The sequence below is a fragment of the Balaenoptera ricei genome, chromosome 10 (genome assembly GCF_028023285.1).
Source record: "Balaenoptera ricei isolate mBalRic1 chromosome 10, mBalRic1.hap2, whole genome shotgun sequence".
In the NCBI taxonomy this organism is placed as follows: domain Eukaryota; kingdom Metazoa; phylum Chordata; class Mammalia; order Artiodactyla; family Balaenopteridae; genus Balaenoptera; species Balaenoptera ricei.
In genome coordinates, this window is record NC_082648.1 from 45,919,961 (window position 1) to 45,934,824 (window position 14,864).

General features: G+C 53.0%; 1 protein-coding gene across 1 annotated transcript; it reads right to left on the bottom strand.

Annotated features, from left to right (window-relative positions):
* Window positions 1–9,940: 9,940 nt before the first annotated feature.
* On the bottom strand, window positions 9,941–11,914 carry GPR84 (G protein-coupled receptor 84). Its single transcript, XM_059934634.1, has 2 exons — window positions 11,831–11,914; window positions 9,941–11,139 (listed from the first exon to the last, which is right to left on the bottom strand). The coding sequence occupies exon 2, from the start codon at window positions 11,129–11,131 to the stop codon at window positions 9,941–9,943; it is 1,191 nt and encodes a 396-aa protein (XP_059790617.1). The 5' UTR covers window positions 11,132–11,139; window positions 11,831–11,914.
* Window positions 11,915–14,864: the final 2,950 nt, after the last annotated feature.

The following is a 14,864-nucleotide window of genomic DNA, read 5'->3' on the forward strand; positions in this document are numbered from 1 at the left end:
GCTGGGGGTTTTATGGTTGCCGTGGCGACAGGAGAATGCTTTGGTTTTCTTTACCCCTTCCCCTGCAGGATTTGAAGGAGAGGGGGAGTGTGGGGAGCCGTTGTCTGCACTGCAATCTGAAGGGTCTCTGTCACCTCTACTGCTCGTGAGATAGGCCTGTAATTCTGGGGTTAGGCAAGAGAGACTGCATTGGGACCTTAGATAGGAAAGGATGAGGGAAGAAAGGTAACCAGAGGGGGAAGCCTCTCCAGCACCAAGGCATGAAACCTACAGTTGTCCAGTCTTGCCTGCTCTTTGAGAACCTAGCAATTCAGTTCAGCAACTGTGGGGCAACTGGGCCCAGGGTCACCCTCAGCAGATAGAAAAAGAAAAATGCTTGGGTACAGCACCCTGCAGTCCTGCATTGAGAGTTAGGGTACAGGGGGCTGGATGAGGGCTAGGGATTTTTGTCTTTGCCCCCCTGAGGTGGGGGAAAAGCAGTGTTCAGTAATTAAGATCGCTGTCCTAAGCTTCCTACTCATCAGCCAGCATTGACCCTGCTGGGGGGTGGGCCGTGTCAGTCTGAGAGGTGAGGGCTGCAGATCAGTGACGGGTGTGGAGAATGGTGTTCTATCCAGTTCTCAGACTTGGAATTCTCTGAGCTTGTTTCCCCAGCCTGGCCTGGTTTGAACTTTCCCTGCCTTCTCTGTTTCCCACTAGGAATGGAACTGTAGTTCCCCGGCCTACCCAGCCCTCTGGCCAACAATTTCCTTTCAGGACTCTGAGCAAACCCATTCCCAGCCCGGACTGAAGCAGAGACTGGGGAGTAGGGTCTGACTGTCTCCCTCCCTTGGTCTCTTTCTGTCTGATTCTGGGCCTCTGTCTCTGTTTGTGAGCCTTTCCCTCTTCCCCAGGGGATCCTGGGAACCCCTCCTCCCCCATGCCCCTTCCTCCCCTTTGGCTGGGAAAGTGACTACAGCCTGAATAGTGCCAGACACCTGCCTGCCAGATGTGGCGATTTCCCATTCTTCTCTCCCTCCTCCCCAAATGTCTATCCTCTCCCCACCCCACTGAGCAGAGGGAGCCCCCTCAACAGAGTGATTTAGTGCTGCAGCCCCTCTTCCTCAGTACCCCTCTCCAGTTCCTCTCCCTCCCCCTGGTGCCCATGCCCCCCCTTTTTTCCTGGTACAGCCTCCTCCCACTCCCACCCCAGGGTGCTGGCTTGTGTAAGCCCCAGCTCCTGGACTGGAGAATGAATGGGTGGGGCAGAGGTGATTGGCCTCTGTTTCACCCATGGGAGAGTACATCAGCAGGGCTGAGGACAGTGGCAGCCAGAGCTGATGTCATTCTCACTGGTGGGGCAGGAGTGGGTAGGGGAGGAGGAGGTGAGTGGAGAGGGAACTGGCTCTCCAGGACTATCTGCAGAGGAGAAAGAGGTCTGTGAGACCTTCCCAGGTAGGGGAGAGAGCTCGAATTGTTTGGCTGCCTGGTGGACATCGCATCTGTGTTTCTCTGGCTGGGTCTCCAGATCTTGTCTCTGGATCTGTGTCTCAGTATGACTCAGTAGATGCCCCTCAGCTCGTCACCTTCAGACTGACCCAAAACACACACTTAAAGGGAACCCTTAGTCCTTACCCGTCTCTCTTTAGTGTTTGCCCTTCTGTGTCTTCTCTCTACCAATCTCTCTTCCCTCCCATTTCACCCTCCTCAATTTGTCGAACTTGTCTCGCAGTCACCTGGCCTCCCCCACCTCCATCCATCCCATGTAATAACACAGTATGATCCCAGACCTCCCATCAAAGCAGAGACTCATTCAGAGTCACTCATTTCTCCTTGCCATCCCTCTTTGCAATCTGACTGTCCCCCCGGGCCAGACAGAGGGCTCTGGGGTGGCAGTGGGCTAGAGGATGGCTGGGCTGAAGAGCAGCAGAGGCCGGACAGGCCGATGGAGAGTCCAAGGAAGTAGGAGAGGTGGGAGGAGTGGGACAGGAAGATGGAAAGAGAAAAAGTGACTGAGAGACAAGGAGGGCAGCGGCTGAGGGTTAGCAGAAAGCCAGCATAGCAAACTGGAAGAGTGAGAGAAACCCACACAAAGAGAGCAAGGCTGGGAGCAGAGAGAAAGAATGGAGAGGTGGAGACAGGAAAGTCAAAGCAAGAGAAGGCAGTTGGAGAGGGGCCAGGCAAGGGGCAGGCTGGCCCTCCTGGGCCCCCTCACACTGCTGGGCCAGAAATCTTGCGTGTACGCGTGTGTGTGTGTGTGTGTGTGTGTGTGTGTGTGTCAGTCGGTCCATCTGTGCACGTGCATGCAGGGCACAGGCGTGGAGGGGTGTCTGGTGGGGATAGAGATGATCCCCACAATATTCTCATTCTCCCATTTCTTTCAGCAGCCTCCTTCCTTGAGGCACCCCATACCAACCCCCCCACCCCTAGTATTCCTGATGCTCCAGGGGCCATCCCCAAGGTATTTCCAGGATTCCAAGGAATCCTGGCTTTTTCACTTGGAATGCAGGCCTGCTGGAATGTGCAGTCAGGATCTGCAGCATCAAGAGGCCCCATCCCCTCACTGCCCACCCCCATGCCTGCTCACCAGCTGCTCCTGTCCGTCTTCTCCTCCCACTCTCCTTGTATCTCTCCCTCCTCCACACTGACCCCTCCCCCAGCCTCTGACCCCCAGCCGCCTGGGGCCTGGGTTGGAGGGAAGACAAAGACAGGATTTATCACCGGGATAGAGAAGCATCCCCAAGACCAGGGCTGAGGGCAATGGCTGACCTCCCTGGATGGGAGTGCTTGGCCAGATGCTGGGAGGCAGGAAGCCTGGGTTCCAATGGCTCCTGCTCACAACCCTCACCCCCCGCCCCTTCCCACTATAACCTTGCTCTCTCCTTTGTCCCTGAAGACTGAGGAAACAGAGACGATGGCCTCGAGGTGGCTTTAGGCCTCTGAAGGAAAACCTGGGCAGAGGGAAGAGATGAGATTGGTGTCTTAGGGTCGTTCTCTTATGGATACTGGGGAGGATTTGGAAACCAGGTAGAATCAGTTATTTGCAGGACTAGAAAGGAGTTCAGGTTTAGCCCTGCAACAGGCGAAACGAGATGAACTTCCCCTAATCTAGAAGGACTTCTCCAGAACAGGCCCTGATTGCCAATAAAGAGGGAGATAAAGGTGATTATGGGTCCTGAAAGATGGAAGATACCGTCTCACCTGGAAGCAGAGAAAGAAATGGAATTCCCCAAGGGTTATTAGCTCCAGCCACTGTGATAAGGCCTTCCTCGGGCTTCCCTGGTGGCGCAGTGGTTAAGAATCCGCCTGCCAACGCAGGAGACCCGGGTTCGAGCCCTGCTCCGGGAAGATCCCACATGCCGTGGAGCAACTAAGCCCGTGCGCCACAACTACTGAGCCTGCGCTCCTATAGCCCACGAGCCACAACTACGGAGCCCAAGTGCCACAGATACTGAAGCCTGCGCGCCTATAGCCCCTGCTCCACAACAAGAGAAGCCACGACAATGAGAAGCCTGCGCACAGCGACGAAAAGTAGCCCCCGCTCATCACAACTAGAGAAAGCCTGCGCACAGCAACGAAGACCTAATAGAGCCATAAATAAATAAATACATTTATTTATGTATTAAAAAAAAAAAAACACTTCAGATTGGATTAAAAAAAAAAAAAGTAGGTCTTCCTCCCTGAGACCTCCAACTGCCTCCTGAGAAGATGAGGAGCAGCTGGACCCTGCCTTTACAGTAAATAGATTATTGGCCCGAAATTGTCTCCACTCAGCAGGCAGGGTGTGTGCTCAAGGAGAGGGAACGGTATGATCCAGGAGTTTCCGAGAAACCAGACCATATATCTTTCAGTGGACAGCTCCTGCAGCTTCCGGAGCCACCCCTGGAGGCCCACTAGCCCCTCCAGAATCTCAGTGTGTCAGGGGCCTCCGCAAACCCAACTCTGAAGCTGCACCCCTTCCAGCTCCTGGCACCCAACATCCCGCTTGCCGCCTTCACCCTACTGTCCCAGGAGAAGGCTGCTCAAGTTACCTCCAAGTGAAAAGAGGATGGAGGGAAGAGAAACCGAGGCAACTGGGAGCTTCCCGTCTATCAGCCTCTCACCACAATCCCACCAACCCATTCCCACCCAGGGGCTGATGAGGGAGACCTTCTCGTGGTTTCCTTTTAAACTCTTCTGCAAGCTGAAACCATTCCCTCAATTCTTGATGGAAAGCCAAAAATTGGAAATTTCAGTGGGAAGCGTTCATGGGTTGGGAGGAGAGACTGGGAGAGGACAAAAGAACTGGGGGGTGGGGTGGGGATTTGCACAGGGTAAGGAAAAAAACAGGAAAAGGGAGAAGTGAGCATCTCGTTTTTCCTCGCTCCCTCTTCCCCCAATTGAGAAGGCAGATTTACAGCCCTGGTTTGGGGAGGGGGGTGAGCGTGAGGAAGACAGATCTGCAGTTCTGCCCTCTGCGTGTCTGGGTACTTAGCTTTAACTCCCCCATTAGCATCAATCCCCATCTTGCTGCCCATCCGTCTTCTGACATCAGCTCCTTCCCCTCTCTGTAGCCCAGGCTCTCTGACCCTAAGTGGCTCTTAAAGGGCCAGTCTAGACCTTTCTCTCCCTCCCTTCTCCCACTCCAGGCAGCACAGTCCGGCGTGTGAGCTGTGGCCGTCCTTGCTAAGGCCACAGTGGATGGGAGGCACAGTGTGCGTGTGGACGGAGGGGGCAGCTCTTCCCCACCTCTCCTTGTTCTCTTTAGGTCCCCCTATATCATGGACCCCCTCTTTGTTCACTACCTCCCCAAGCCAGAGCAAGCCCTCTGGTTGGGCTGGGAGTCACAGACACGGCTCCTGGAGCTGAGGGCTGGAGAAGTCATGTGGATCCACAGGACAGATCCTCTCTCCCTCCCTCATTTCCTGGAGGCCCAGGGGTATCGTGAACTACTGGCTGTTTTTAATTCCCAGCCAGCAGTGGGGGTGGACAGGTTGGGGGCTTAGACTCCTAGGAGATGCCCTGAGCCCTGCATTCCCAGCCTCCTTTCCCAGGGACCCAGGCTGTGGTCTGTGGGGCAGTGGAGGATTTCAAATCTTCCTCTCCCAGTGAGCGAGGGGACAAGCCAGAGAAACCTGCCTCTGAATTTCCTGGCTCCTCTCCCTTATTCCCCAGCAACTGAGTTTAGGGGGGCAGAGGGGAAACTGGCTTCTCCCCATTTCCCTCCGTCTTCTGCGGAAATGCTGTAACTGCACTCGAGGAGGGGTGATAAGAATGCCAGGATGATTGGAAAGTTCCTCCCCCATCTGCCTTCAATCCTTCCTGCTGCAAAGCTCTGCAGTCCTCTGAGGGGCTCTCCAGGATAGTCAAAGGCCCTTTCTGGTATCTGAAAGCCATTCCCCACCTCACTCAGTGCTCCTTTCTCTGGCTCAGGATGAGAGGGAACTGGTGGGTGGGGGCCTTGGGAAAGCATCCGTGCTAAAAATAGGAGCCCAGCGCTGCAGCCCCTCCATGGCCCCTTATTTATATCACCTTCCAAACCTCACTCTCAAAGAAGCATAAATATTCCTAATTCCTGAAGGCCAGCCCTGAACTCATAAATTTAACTGGGGAGGTGGGCAAGCGGGAGGAGCGAGGTGTAGGGAAGGGGAGCCTACTGAACCCTTGAGGAAGTAGGACATCTCCTGGGGGCGGTGTCTGACTTGCCCCCGGGCAGACGCCTATGGGTCTTCACTGAGAGGAGGAGGAGGCGGAGTTGTGGCTCTCCATCGTTCCTCTAGGGATTAGCCTTTTCTCACGCCCCCAAATAAAAACCAAACTTAGTTCTGTCTTCTCCATTAGTTTCCCATCCTTCTCCTTCTCTCTTTTCTTGCTATTACCTTCTAGTTCTTTCCTGCGCCCCTCTCCCCTCTCTGCGGCGCTTTTCTCTACGTGTTTGCTCCTCGAAGTCTCCCCCTTTTCAGAACCGTTGTCTGAAGAGGAAATTTCCGTCTCTTATTCGGTCTGGATAGTGAGGTTTGAAAAGAAAAGTCTCTCTCCGTGCCCGGAGCTCCCCGCTTCTGCCCATTTGTCCCCCTCATACACGCCCTTTCTTTTCAGTCTCTCCCGTCTTCTCCTCAGAGCGCCCCCCCCCACCTTCTCTCCCTCAGTCTTCCTTTCCTCCTCAGCCTTCCTATTCCTCGGTCACCCCCTTCGCCCCCTCAGTTTCCCCTTCGCTCTTCAGCTCAGGATTCTCTCTCCCTCTCCAATCTCCTCTTCTCTCCCTACTCTACCCCATCCTACCCCTCAGATTCCTCAGCTCCTGTTTACCCCTTCAGACCTCCTCGTCTGCTTCAGTTCCTACCACCACCACGCCCCATTTTCCCCTCCCAATGTATGAAAGAGGAGGAGAGGGCTTGAGGAACAGGTAGAGGGAGTGCGGTTCCTTGAAGGGAGGGAGAGCAAGGGGAGAAAAAGCAGGGGATAGGAAGACGGAAGCGGTGCAGAGGGGAGGGGCAACCTCATTCCCCAGCGGCGCCCCCCTCTCTCCTCCGCCACCGAGCCATAAATCAGGGCCAAGGCATTTTGGCCAATGGCAGAGTGACTCGTAAATCGGCCTGTCAAGCTCAGCCAATGAGAGGCGGCGTTAAATCAAGTCCTGTCAGCGCTTGGCCAATGAAAGGCCCTGGGCTGACCATAAATCTGCCTGTAAGAGACAGCGAAAGAGAGAGAGAGTGTGCGGACGAGCGACAGTCGCCGGGGTGGGGGACTGGGGAGGGGGCGCGGGGAGAGCTGGCGGGAGGCAGGCGGGAGAGAACAAGCTCGGGAGAAAAAAGGCGATAACGGAGGTACAAACGATGAAGACAGCCTACAGGAGAGACGGACAGATGGAGAGAGACAAAGAGAAGCCTTGAGAGATAGCGTCAGAAAGTCCGCGATAGAGCCCGAGACTGACAGAGATAAAGAGAAAAGAGAGACAGACACTGACACCCTCAGGAGGGCCCCCGTGACTCACTTCCCCAAGACAAATGCATACACTTCCCCGAGACACGCGTGAGCTCCGCACCACGAGGGACACGCGCGCGCCGTGCACACCCGCAAAAGAGAAAAAGCCTGAGAGATAATCTTCCTCTTTTCCCTCACTCAGCGCCTATCGAGATTAGGGGTGGGGTATGGGTGTGTGGGCTGTGGAGGGTGAGAGAGGAGGGCGTTTCTTTCTCGCTATGATCTGTCCTCTCTGGTTTCAGACTCCAGGGTTTCCTTCCGTGTTCCCTGAGTCATTTTTTCCCAGCGACTGATGATTGGGAAGTCCCTCCAGAAGTCTAACCTCAATCCCTATTGCTTCTCCTTTCTACTTGCCAAAGCTTTTGAATCGCCTTCAAGGAATATGAAAAGTGAAGCCCTTCACTTTACAACCCTTCAGAGAACTCTCAACTTTCAGAATCTTAGAACGTCTGAGCAGGAAGGATTTTTAGGGATCATCTGGTCACTTGATTCTAGTTATAAAAAAAGGCTGCTGTCCTATAGTGGTTAGACATGTGGGCTGGTACTACAGTCAGACTTTCGGCCCTCAAATCATGATCATATCACTTACTAGCCCTTGGACTTCAGACAAATTGCTTACCCTATTTGTGCTTCATTTTTTTTCATTTGTAAGCAAGAGATTATAATAGACACCTTTTGGTAAATTTTGTAAGGATTACACAAAATAATATATTTACAAGGGCTTCCCTGGTGGCGCAGTGGTTGGGAATCTGCCTGCCAATGCAGGGGACACGGGTTCGAGCCCTGGTCTGGGAGGATCCCACATGCCGCGGAGCAACTAGACCCGTGAGCCACAACTACTGAGCCTGCGCGACTGGAGCCTGTGCTCCGCAACAAGAGAGGCCACGATGGTGAGAGGCCCGCGCACCGCGATGAAGAGTGGCTCCCGCTTGCCACAGCTGGAGAAAGCCCTCGCACAGAAGCGAAGACCCAACACAGCCAAAAATAAATTAATTAATTAATTTAAAAATATATATATTTACAGGATTTAGGACAGCACAAAGCACATAAGAGTGCACCCCACCCCCATCTTTGTACAGATGATAAAACCTGAGGTCCAGAATGATCCAGGGTCCTCCTCCAGTTCACTGAACTAATTATCAGAGAGCCTTGATTGGAGCCCTGGTCCCTACACTCCCAGGCTGATGTTCTTTATTGGTTCTGCCGTTCACCCCACCTGTCTGGACCCCTGCCTTAGTCACCTGAATTTGACTCAGTATAGGCTGCTGTGATTTTTGCGGGAGGAGGACACTCCGAAGCACATGTTCCTCATTAGGAGGCAGGATTCCTGGGCCCTGGAAGTGTGTTGAATATGAAGGTATCAATCTGTCCACCCTGACTACGGTTCTTTCTGCCCTTGTCTTAATCTCTCTGGACTTTGTTCTCTCAAACCATGGACTTGGGGGCAGGGAAGGGACAGCACGCAGCCAGAGCGGTGTCACCATCAGCGTGACTCTCACATTCTATCCCCAGTGCCCACCCTGCTCCCCCCAGTCCAACCAGGTAGACAATAAATATCTCATGAAAAATAAGTGTCTAATTCTTCACTTTTCTTCCTAAGCTTTGGGGAAAAGGGAGGGGTGCGGATTCCTGGGTCTCCACCCCTGCTGGCCAGGAGGGTGGTGATATCTCTGGACTCCCAATCTTGCTGACACCTTCTGTCCTCAACAGGGAAGCCAGAAAGGAAACACAGAGAACCAGCGTCACCTGGTGGCCACAGGTGCTTTAAATTCGTGCATGTGCATTCGCGAGCACATGGGTGACAGGATGCCAGTTACACTGGAGGAAGGGAATGATATGCTCTCCCCTCAGCTTGGCTCCTGAGCCTTCTTTTCTTTTTTTTTTTTAAATTAATTAATTTATTATTTATTTTTGGCTGCATTGGGTCTTTGTTGCTGCGCACAGCTTTCTCTAGTTGCGGTGAGCGAGGGCTTCTCTTCGTTGCGGTGCGTGGGCTTCTTATCGTGGTGGCTTCTCTTGTTGTGGAGCACAGGCTCTAGGCGCGCGAGCTTCAGTAGTTGTGGCACACGGGCTCAGTAGTTGTGGCTCGCGGGCTCTAGAGCGCAGGCTCAGTAGTTGTGGCGCACAGGCTTAGTTGCTCCACAGCATGTGGGATCTTCCCGGACCAGGGCTTGAACCCGTGTCCCCTGCACTGGAAGGTGGATTCTTAACCACTGCACCACCACGGAAGCCCCCTGAGCCTTCTTAACTAGAGTCTCTGTTCGGCTTTCGTAATCCAGGACGACAAGAGCAAGTCTGGGGGAAGGGAGGGGACAGGACCCAGGTGAATTAGCTCCAACAAGCATGACCTTGCTAGGGCAGCTAGAACACCCTTCTGCCATTGCCTCAGCTAAGCTCAGCTCCATTTCCACAGAGCGAGAAGTTCTTCCCTGTGACCATTCTCTTTGGATAGGGCAAGGGCCAGGAGGCTGGACTCACTGGAGGGGCTATCAAAGCTGGATTTCAAAACTTTTTTGAGCTGAAAAAACCTGTTTGCAGTGATGGGGGATCCTGGCAGCAGGTGGGGGCCGTTTCTGGGAAGTTAAACAAAAGGCAGGCTAATCCTCTTAAACCAACTCACATGTTTTATACCTGGAAACCCCTCAGCTGAAGGCTGTGTCCCAGACCTTCTGCTTCCTGCCCCTCCCTGCTCTGACCTAGGTCCCCCCAAACCCTCAACTATTAAGTTCCAGCTGCAAACCAACCCTGGCCTATTTCCTTCTTCCCCAAAGATCACACCTGAATGTGAAAAGGATGGATTTTGTTTATTAATAATTAATAATGCACCTTGAGCAGCCTAGGGCTGAAATGTTGAGCGAGGGATGGAGAGGCCTGGTTTGGGGGTTGGGGAGAGGTTGTCTGTGGAAATTCCCAAAGGTCTTTCATCTACTCTTATACCAGCTGGCCACCTTAGTTCTGGAGGAGACATTTCCAGATTCTGGTGACTGGGGACATAGTTCTAATGGAACCTACAAAAACTCTGGGGCCCTCGTTTTAGGAGGGCGCCATAGGCTTGGCGGAATTGGCGGTTCATGGCTGCATAGAGCACAGGGTTGATGCAACCATTTAGCCAGGTGAGGTTGGCAGCAAGCATGTGGACAACCCGGGGAGCCCGGACCTTGGCGTCCAGGATGTTGAGCAGCAGGAAAGGGATGTAGCTCAGGGAGAAGCAGAGGAACACAGCAAAACACATCCGAGTCACCTTCCCAAACTCTGACGGAGAGCCCTGAGCTCCCTGGTCTCTCTTAGTTGTCCTGGCTTTGGCAGGCTCTCCTGGAGGGCTTTTCTCTGCCATTTGCTTAGCTGCCTTGCTGTTGCTCTGGTCCCCCACTGCTGATGAGTCCCCTTCCAGGGTCTGGGTGGTGGCGGCACTGACTGGCTCAGATGAAATCCCCTCGCTGTGCCCTCCTGATGCCAGCCCACTGTCCAGCTCCTGGAAACGACTCGGCATGGCCTCATCTGTCCCAGCCACGTGGTTGGAGTGGATGCTCGCCTGGCGCAGCTTGTACTGATCCAGCGCCTGTGCTGCTCGCTTCACCTGGCGGTGGATGAGGTAATAGAAGATGCCGACACTGCTGAGCCCAACCACAAAGTAGATGCCCATGAGGATGGTGGTATGGGGCCGGCCTCGAATGCGATCAAAGCTGCAGGTGCAGACTACGGGCACCAAGACATAGATTGGCCAGAGGGGAGCAAAGCTGGCCACACCCACCGCCCAGGTGCTCACCAGTGCAAGCACGATGCCCTTGGCACTGAAAATATGGGGAAAGAGCTTCGGGTGGGCAATGAGGAGGTAGCGTCCCAGGGCGATGAGGCAGAGGGTGAGGATGGAGACAGAGTTGGACGCAAAAAGGAGGAGCCCAAAGACCCTGCAGAAGGTGGCACCAGTGCGCCAGTGCAGGTGGAGGTAGGTGTCCACAGAGAAGGGCTGGAGAAGGGTGCAGTAGAGCAGATCGGCCACTGTGAGGTTGGCGATGAGCAGGTTGAAGCGGGTACGGAGCTTGGGCTGGATGGCCAAGGCCAGCAGGGTCAGCACGTTGCCCACAGTGCCTGTCACGGTCACCACCACGCCCCAGCTAACTGCCACGTAACGATAGCCCAACACAGACTCATGGTAGCAGGAGAAATTGGCATCAGAGGTGTTCCACATGATGGAGGCTGAAAGGGGTGGGGTAGGGGGAAGAGGAAGAGGGAGTTAGAACCTGACCTTGAACTTAGATCTTTCTCTTTTTTTTAAAAAAAAATTTATTTATTTATTTATTTATTTGGCTGCTCTGGGTCTTAGTTGAGGCACGCAGGAAACTTTGTTGTGGCGTGTGGGATCTTTAGTTGCGGTATGCAAGATTTTACTCGCAGCATGTGGGATCTAGTTCCCTGACCAGGGATTGAACCTGGGCCCACTGCATTGGGAGCATGGAGTCTTAGCCACTGGACCACCAGGGAAGTCCCTAGATCTCTTGGATAACTCTGGGCTCCTGAACACCTGAACCACTCCAGGATCTCACCAGCCTCCTGAGCCATTCCCAGGCCTCTTCATCCCAAGATCCCCAACCCCTTCCTTTCCCATTTTCAAAGATTTTCCCAAATTTTTATCTAACTTTAATTTCTGTCCACTCCAAACTCCCGGCCTTTTCAATATCCATCCAGATACTCTCAGTAATCCCAGCACCTTCTGACCTTTCTAACTCTTTCCCTGTCCCTTAAGACCACCCAGGAGTCCCCTCTCCTCTGTATTCAGGAGAATAGTCCCCTCTGTCTGTAGTCCCAGGCCTCAGTTTTTTCTGTTTTTACCACCTGGGAGATGAGGAGACAGAGAATGTAAAAGTACTCCCACCACCAAAGTACTCACCTGAGTCTCCCAGCCTTCAAATCTCTCTCTGGTGGAAGACGTCCAACTCACTCAAAGAGCAGTCCTTTCTGGTGGGCAGTCAGGCTTCAGACAGGAGGTGCTCTGCTCTCCTGTCTCCTATTATACTAGACTGGAACAACAAGAAGCTCCCCAGTTATACAACCTCAGCCACTTCCTCCCTTGCTTCCTCCCTTGCTTCTGGTCCTACTCACTTTGCTTTAGCTAGTGAAATCTGGGCTTCTCTGTTGAAATTTCCCTGCTACTTACTCCAAAGTCTTATCACTCCTTCAGTTCTCCTTCCTGAAACCCAAGCTCTGTTTCCTTCCTCTCTTTGCATGGCAGGACACCTATAAGATCATTGCCGAGAATTGTTGGGACAGGGAGGCAGAGCATCAGAGTATCTGGGCCACTTCTCAAGGGGCCAAAGGACAAGACCAAGTTCTAGGAGCAACTCTAAGCACCCCAGAAGCCTTGGGTTTGTTTTGGGAGAACACTGCCTTCCCTCTCTCCAGAACTTGGAGATGGTTCACATCTGAAAAAGGATTCAAACGAAGAAAGGTGGGAAATGAAGCATCTAGGATTCTGGCTTCCCGCCTCACAGGGGCTCAGGCTCCCAATCATTGGTTCATTCATCCATTCACTCACCAAAAACGTACTGAGTGTCTACTATGCATTGGACTCTGAGCTAGACCCTGGGGATGCTGCATGGCCTTGTGAGTAGTCTAGGGGAGGAGACAGATATGTAAATATATAAGTGCCTAATTGGTCCTCTGAAGCAGGGGTCAGCAAAGTTTGGCCTTTGGGCCAAATCTGGCCCACTATGTATTTTCATATGGGTCATGGGCCAAGAATGTTTTCTTTCATTTTAAAATGGTTACCTATGTAGGTACCTACATAATACCCTCAATTTTACCTCTTGGCCAATACAACCTGAAATATTTGCTATCTGGCCCTTTAAGAAAAAGTTTGCCGACCCTTCTGTGAAGTACATCAGAGACTTAGAGAAAAGGAGCGAACTGCCAAGGAGGGGACCAGGAAAGGGTTCACAGAGAGACACCTGAACTGGATTGGGAGTGATGAACAGGAGTTTTTTGGGCGGATAAGTAGAAGGACATTCTAGATAAAGGGAACAGGATGCACAGAGTCACAGAGGTTTAGGTAGAGGCGAACAAAGCCTGTGCAGGAGGGGGCAAGGGGGACGATCCTGGAGAGGTGAGTGGGGTCAGAATCAAGGAAGGCCTTGTGTGCCGTGCTGAGGAGTTGCGGTTATATCCTGGAGGAGATTTACACTTGGAGAGCTGTGAGTAAGGAGTGAAAGCCTGCAGGCCAGAGGGAGAGAGACCAGTAAAGAGGCACCAGTTCGGACAAGGGGGGTTGGGCAGGGCCTGAGTTAGGGCCAGGGCTGGTTTGGTGGGCGTGCCACCTGCGCGTGTAATAGCACAGGGCCTTGTGCTGAGAAGGGTCCAGTGCTTGATTTAATGCTCTGCAGTCAGGCTTGAGATCCTTTTTGAACACTTTGCTTTTTCATTTTGCACTGGGCCCCACAAATGATGTAGCCGGTCCTGGTTAGAGCAGCGGTTGTGGGAATAGAGAACAATGATCAGGATCCATAGGTCCTTAAGAGGTCAAATAGGATTTATTTAATGACTCATTAGATAAAGGGTTAGGAAGAGGGAAGACTAGGAGGACTCCCAGCTTTCCAGGTGGATGGTGGTTCTCTTAATCAATGAGATAGGGAATGTGGGAAGCATAGCAGGCTTAGGGAAGGGGGTAAATAATGAATTCAGTTTTATACCAGATTTGAAGTACCTGTGGGACATGCTAATATCTCAGCCCCTCTAACCCCGATTTCTTCCAGCCCCCCTCTCTCTCCCCACATGTGATCCAGCCCCGGCTTTTCTCATTCCACTCTCCTATTCAGCCACTCCTGCCCCTCAGACTTCTAGATCTCCAGTCTCTGTCTTTTTTTGAGCTAGATCGACCTGAAACAAAACGAAACAAAACACACACACAAAAAAACCCCCAAAACTCCTTGTTGGGTTCCGTTTCTGAGCCTACAGCAAACTCCCACCCCCAACTTCACAATTGACTAACTCAGGAGGCCCCTCTTCCCCCTCTCCTTCCTCTTTAACAGTCGTCATCCCACCTTCCCTCCCCCTTTCTTCTGCAAGACAGGGAAGTGGGTAGAGAGGTGGAAGTGAGCAAAGAAAATGCAACTCAGGAGGGGCCCGTGTAGAGGCTGGGTTCTGGTCTGGCCTTTCTTGTTGACCTTCTGCTGCCCAGCTGGACTAGAGCGAGGGGGGGTGGGTCACAGAATCACTGGCTGCTCTTGTGAGTGTGTGGTTGAGTCGAATTCTGAAGACAGAGAAGAGACCCCTTCCCCCAGCATCATGTGGGAGGCAGTGAGCGATGTGTGCCCTCTTGTCCCATAGACCATTTAGGGAACCAGATGAGAAGGCATTCTAGCATATCTGTAAATGGCACGGTCCCAGCACTTTAGTCGTGGATCCATGAAGTCTCAATGAACTTTTAAGAGACTCAAACCTGCTCATTTTGCAGATGGGGAAGTTGAGGTCTCGAGAGGGTAAGGACTAACCCCATGGTCACTGCTTATATGGGGCCGAGTAGAGCCTACAGCTCAGTTTCCCAAGTCCCTGCCCCCACTTATTCCCATGCCTTGAGTGTTGCTGGCGTGCGTTTCCCACCAGAGGTACAAAAACCTGGATTCTTCCTTTGTGTGAGACCGGGTCTAGACCTGTCTGCCTAGAATCTAGAGACATGCACTGGAGCCTAGCGGTCTCCTTTTCCATGTCGTTGGCGCCGCCTGGTGGAGTTGCGGCGAATTCTCAACAGCCGTGGCTGCAATCCGAGACCTGGACTCGAAATGATTCCCCAGGGCCAAGTTGACACTTGAGCTGGGCCGGAGTAGGCGTGAGTGGGATGGGGAGCTCTGCTCACTTTGAGCAAGCCTCGGATCTTGCCTCCTCCCAGCCCCGTTTCCCCATCCCCCTCCTTCTTCTGGCCCTCTTTCCTG

What these genes read in the sequence shown, in the direction of transcription:
- GPR84 (XM_059934634.1), bottom strand. Translation starts at nt 11,131, where the DNA reads ATGTGGAACACCTCTGATGCCAATTTCTCCTGCTACCATGAGTCTGTG.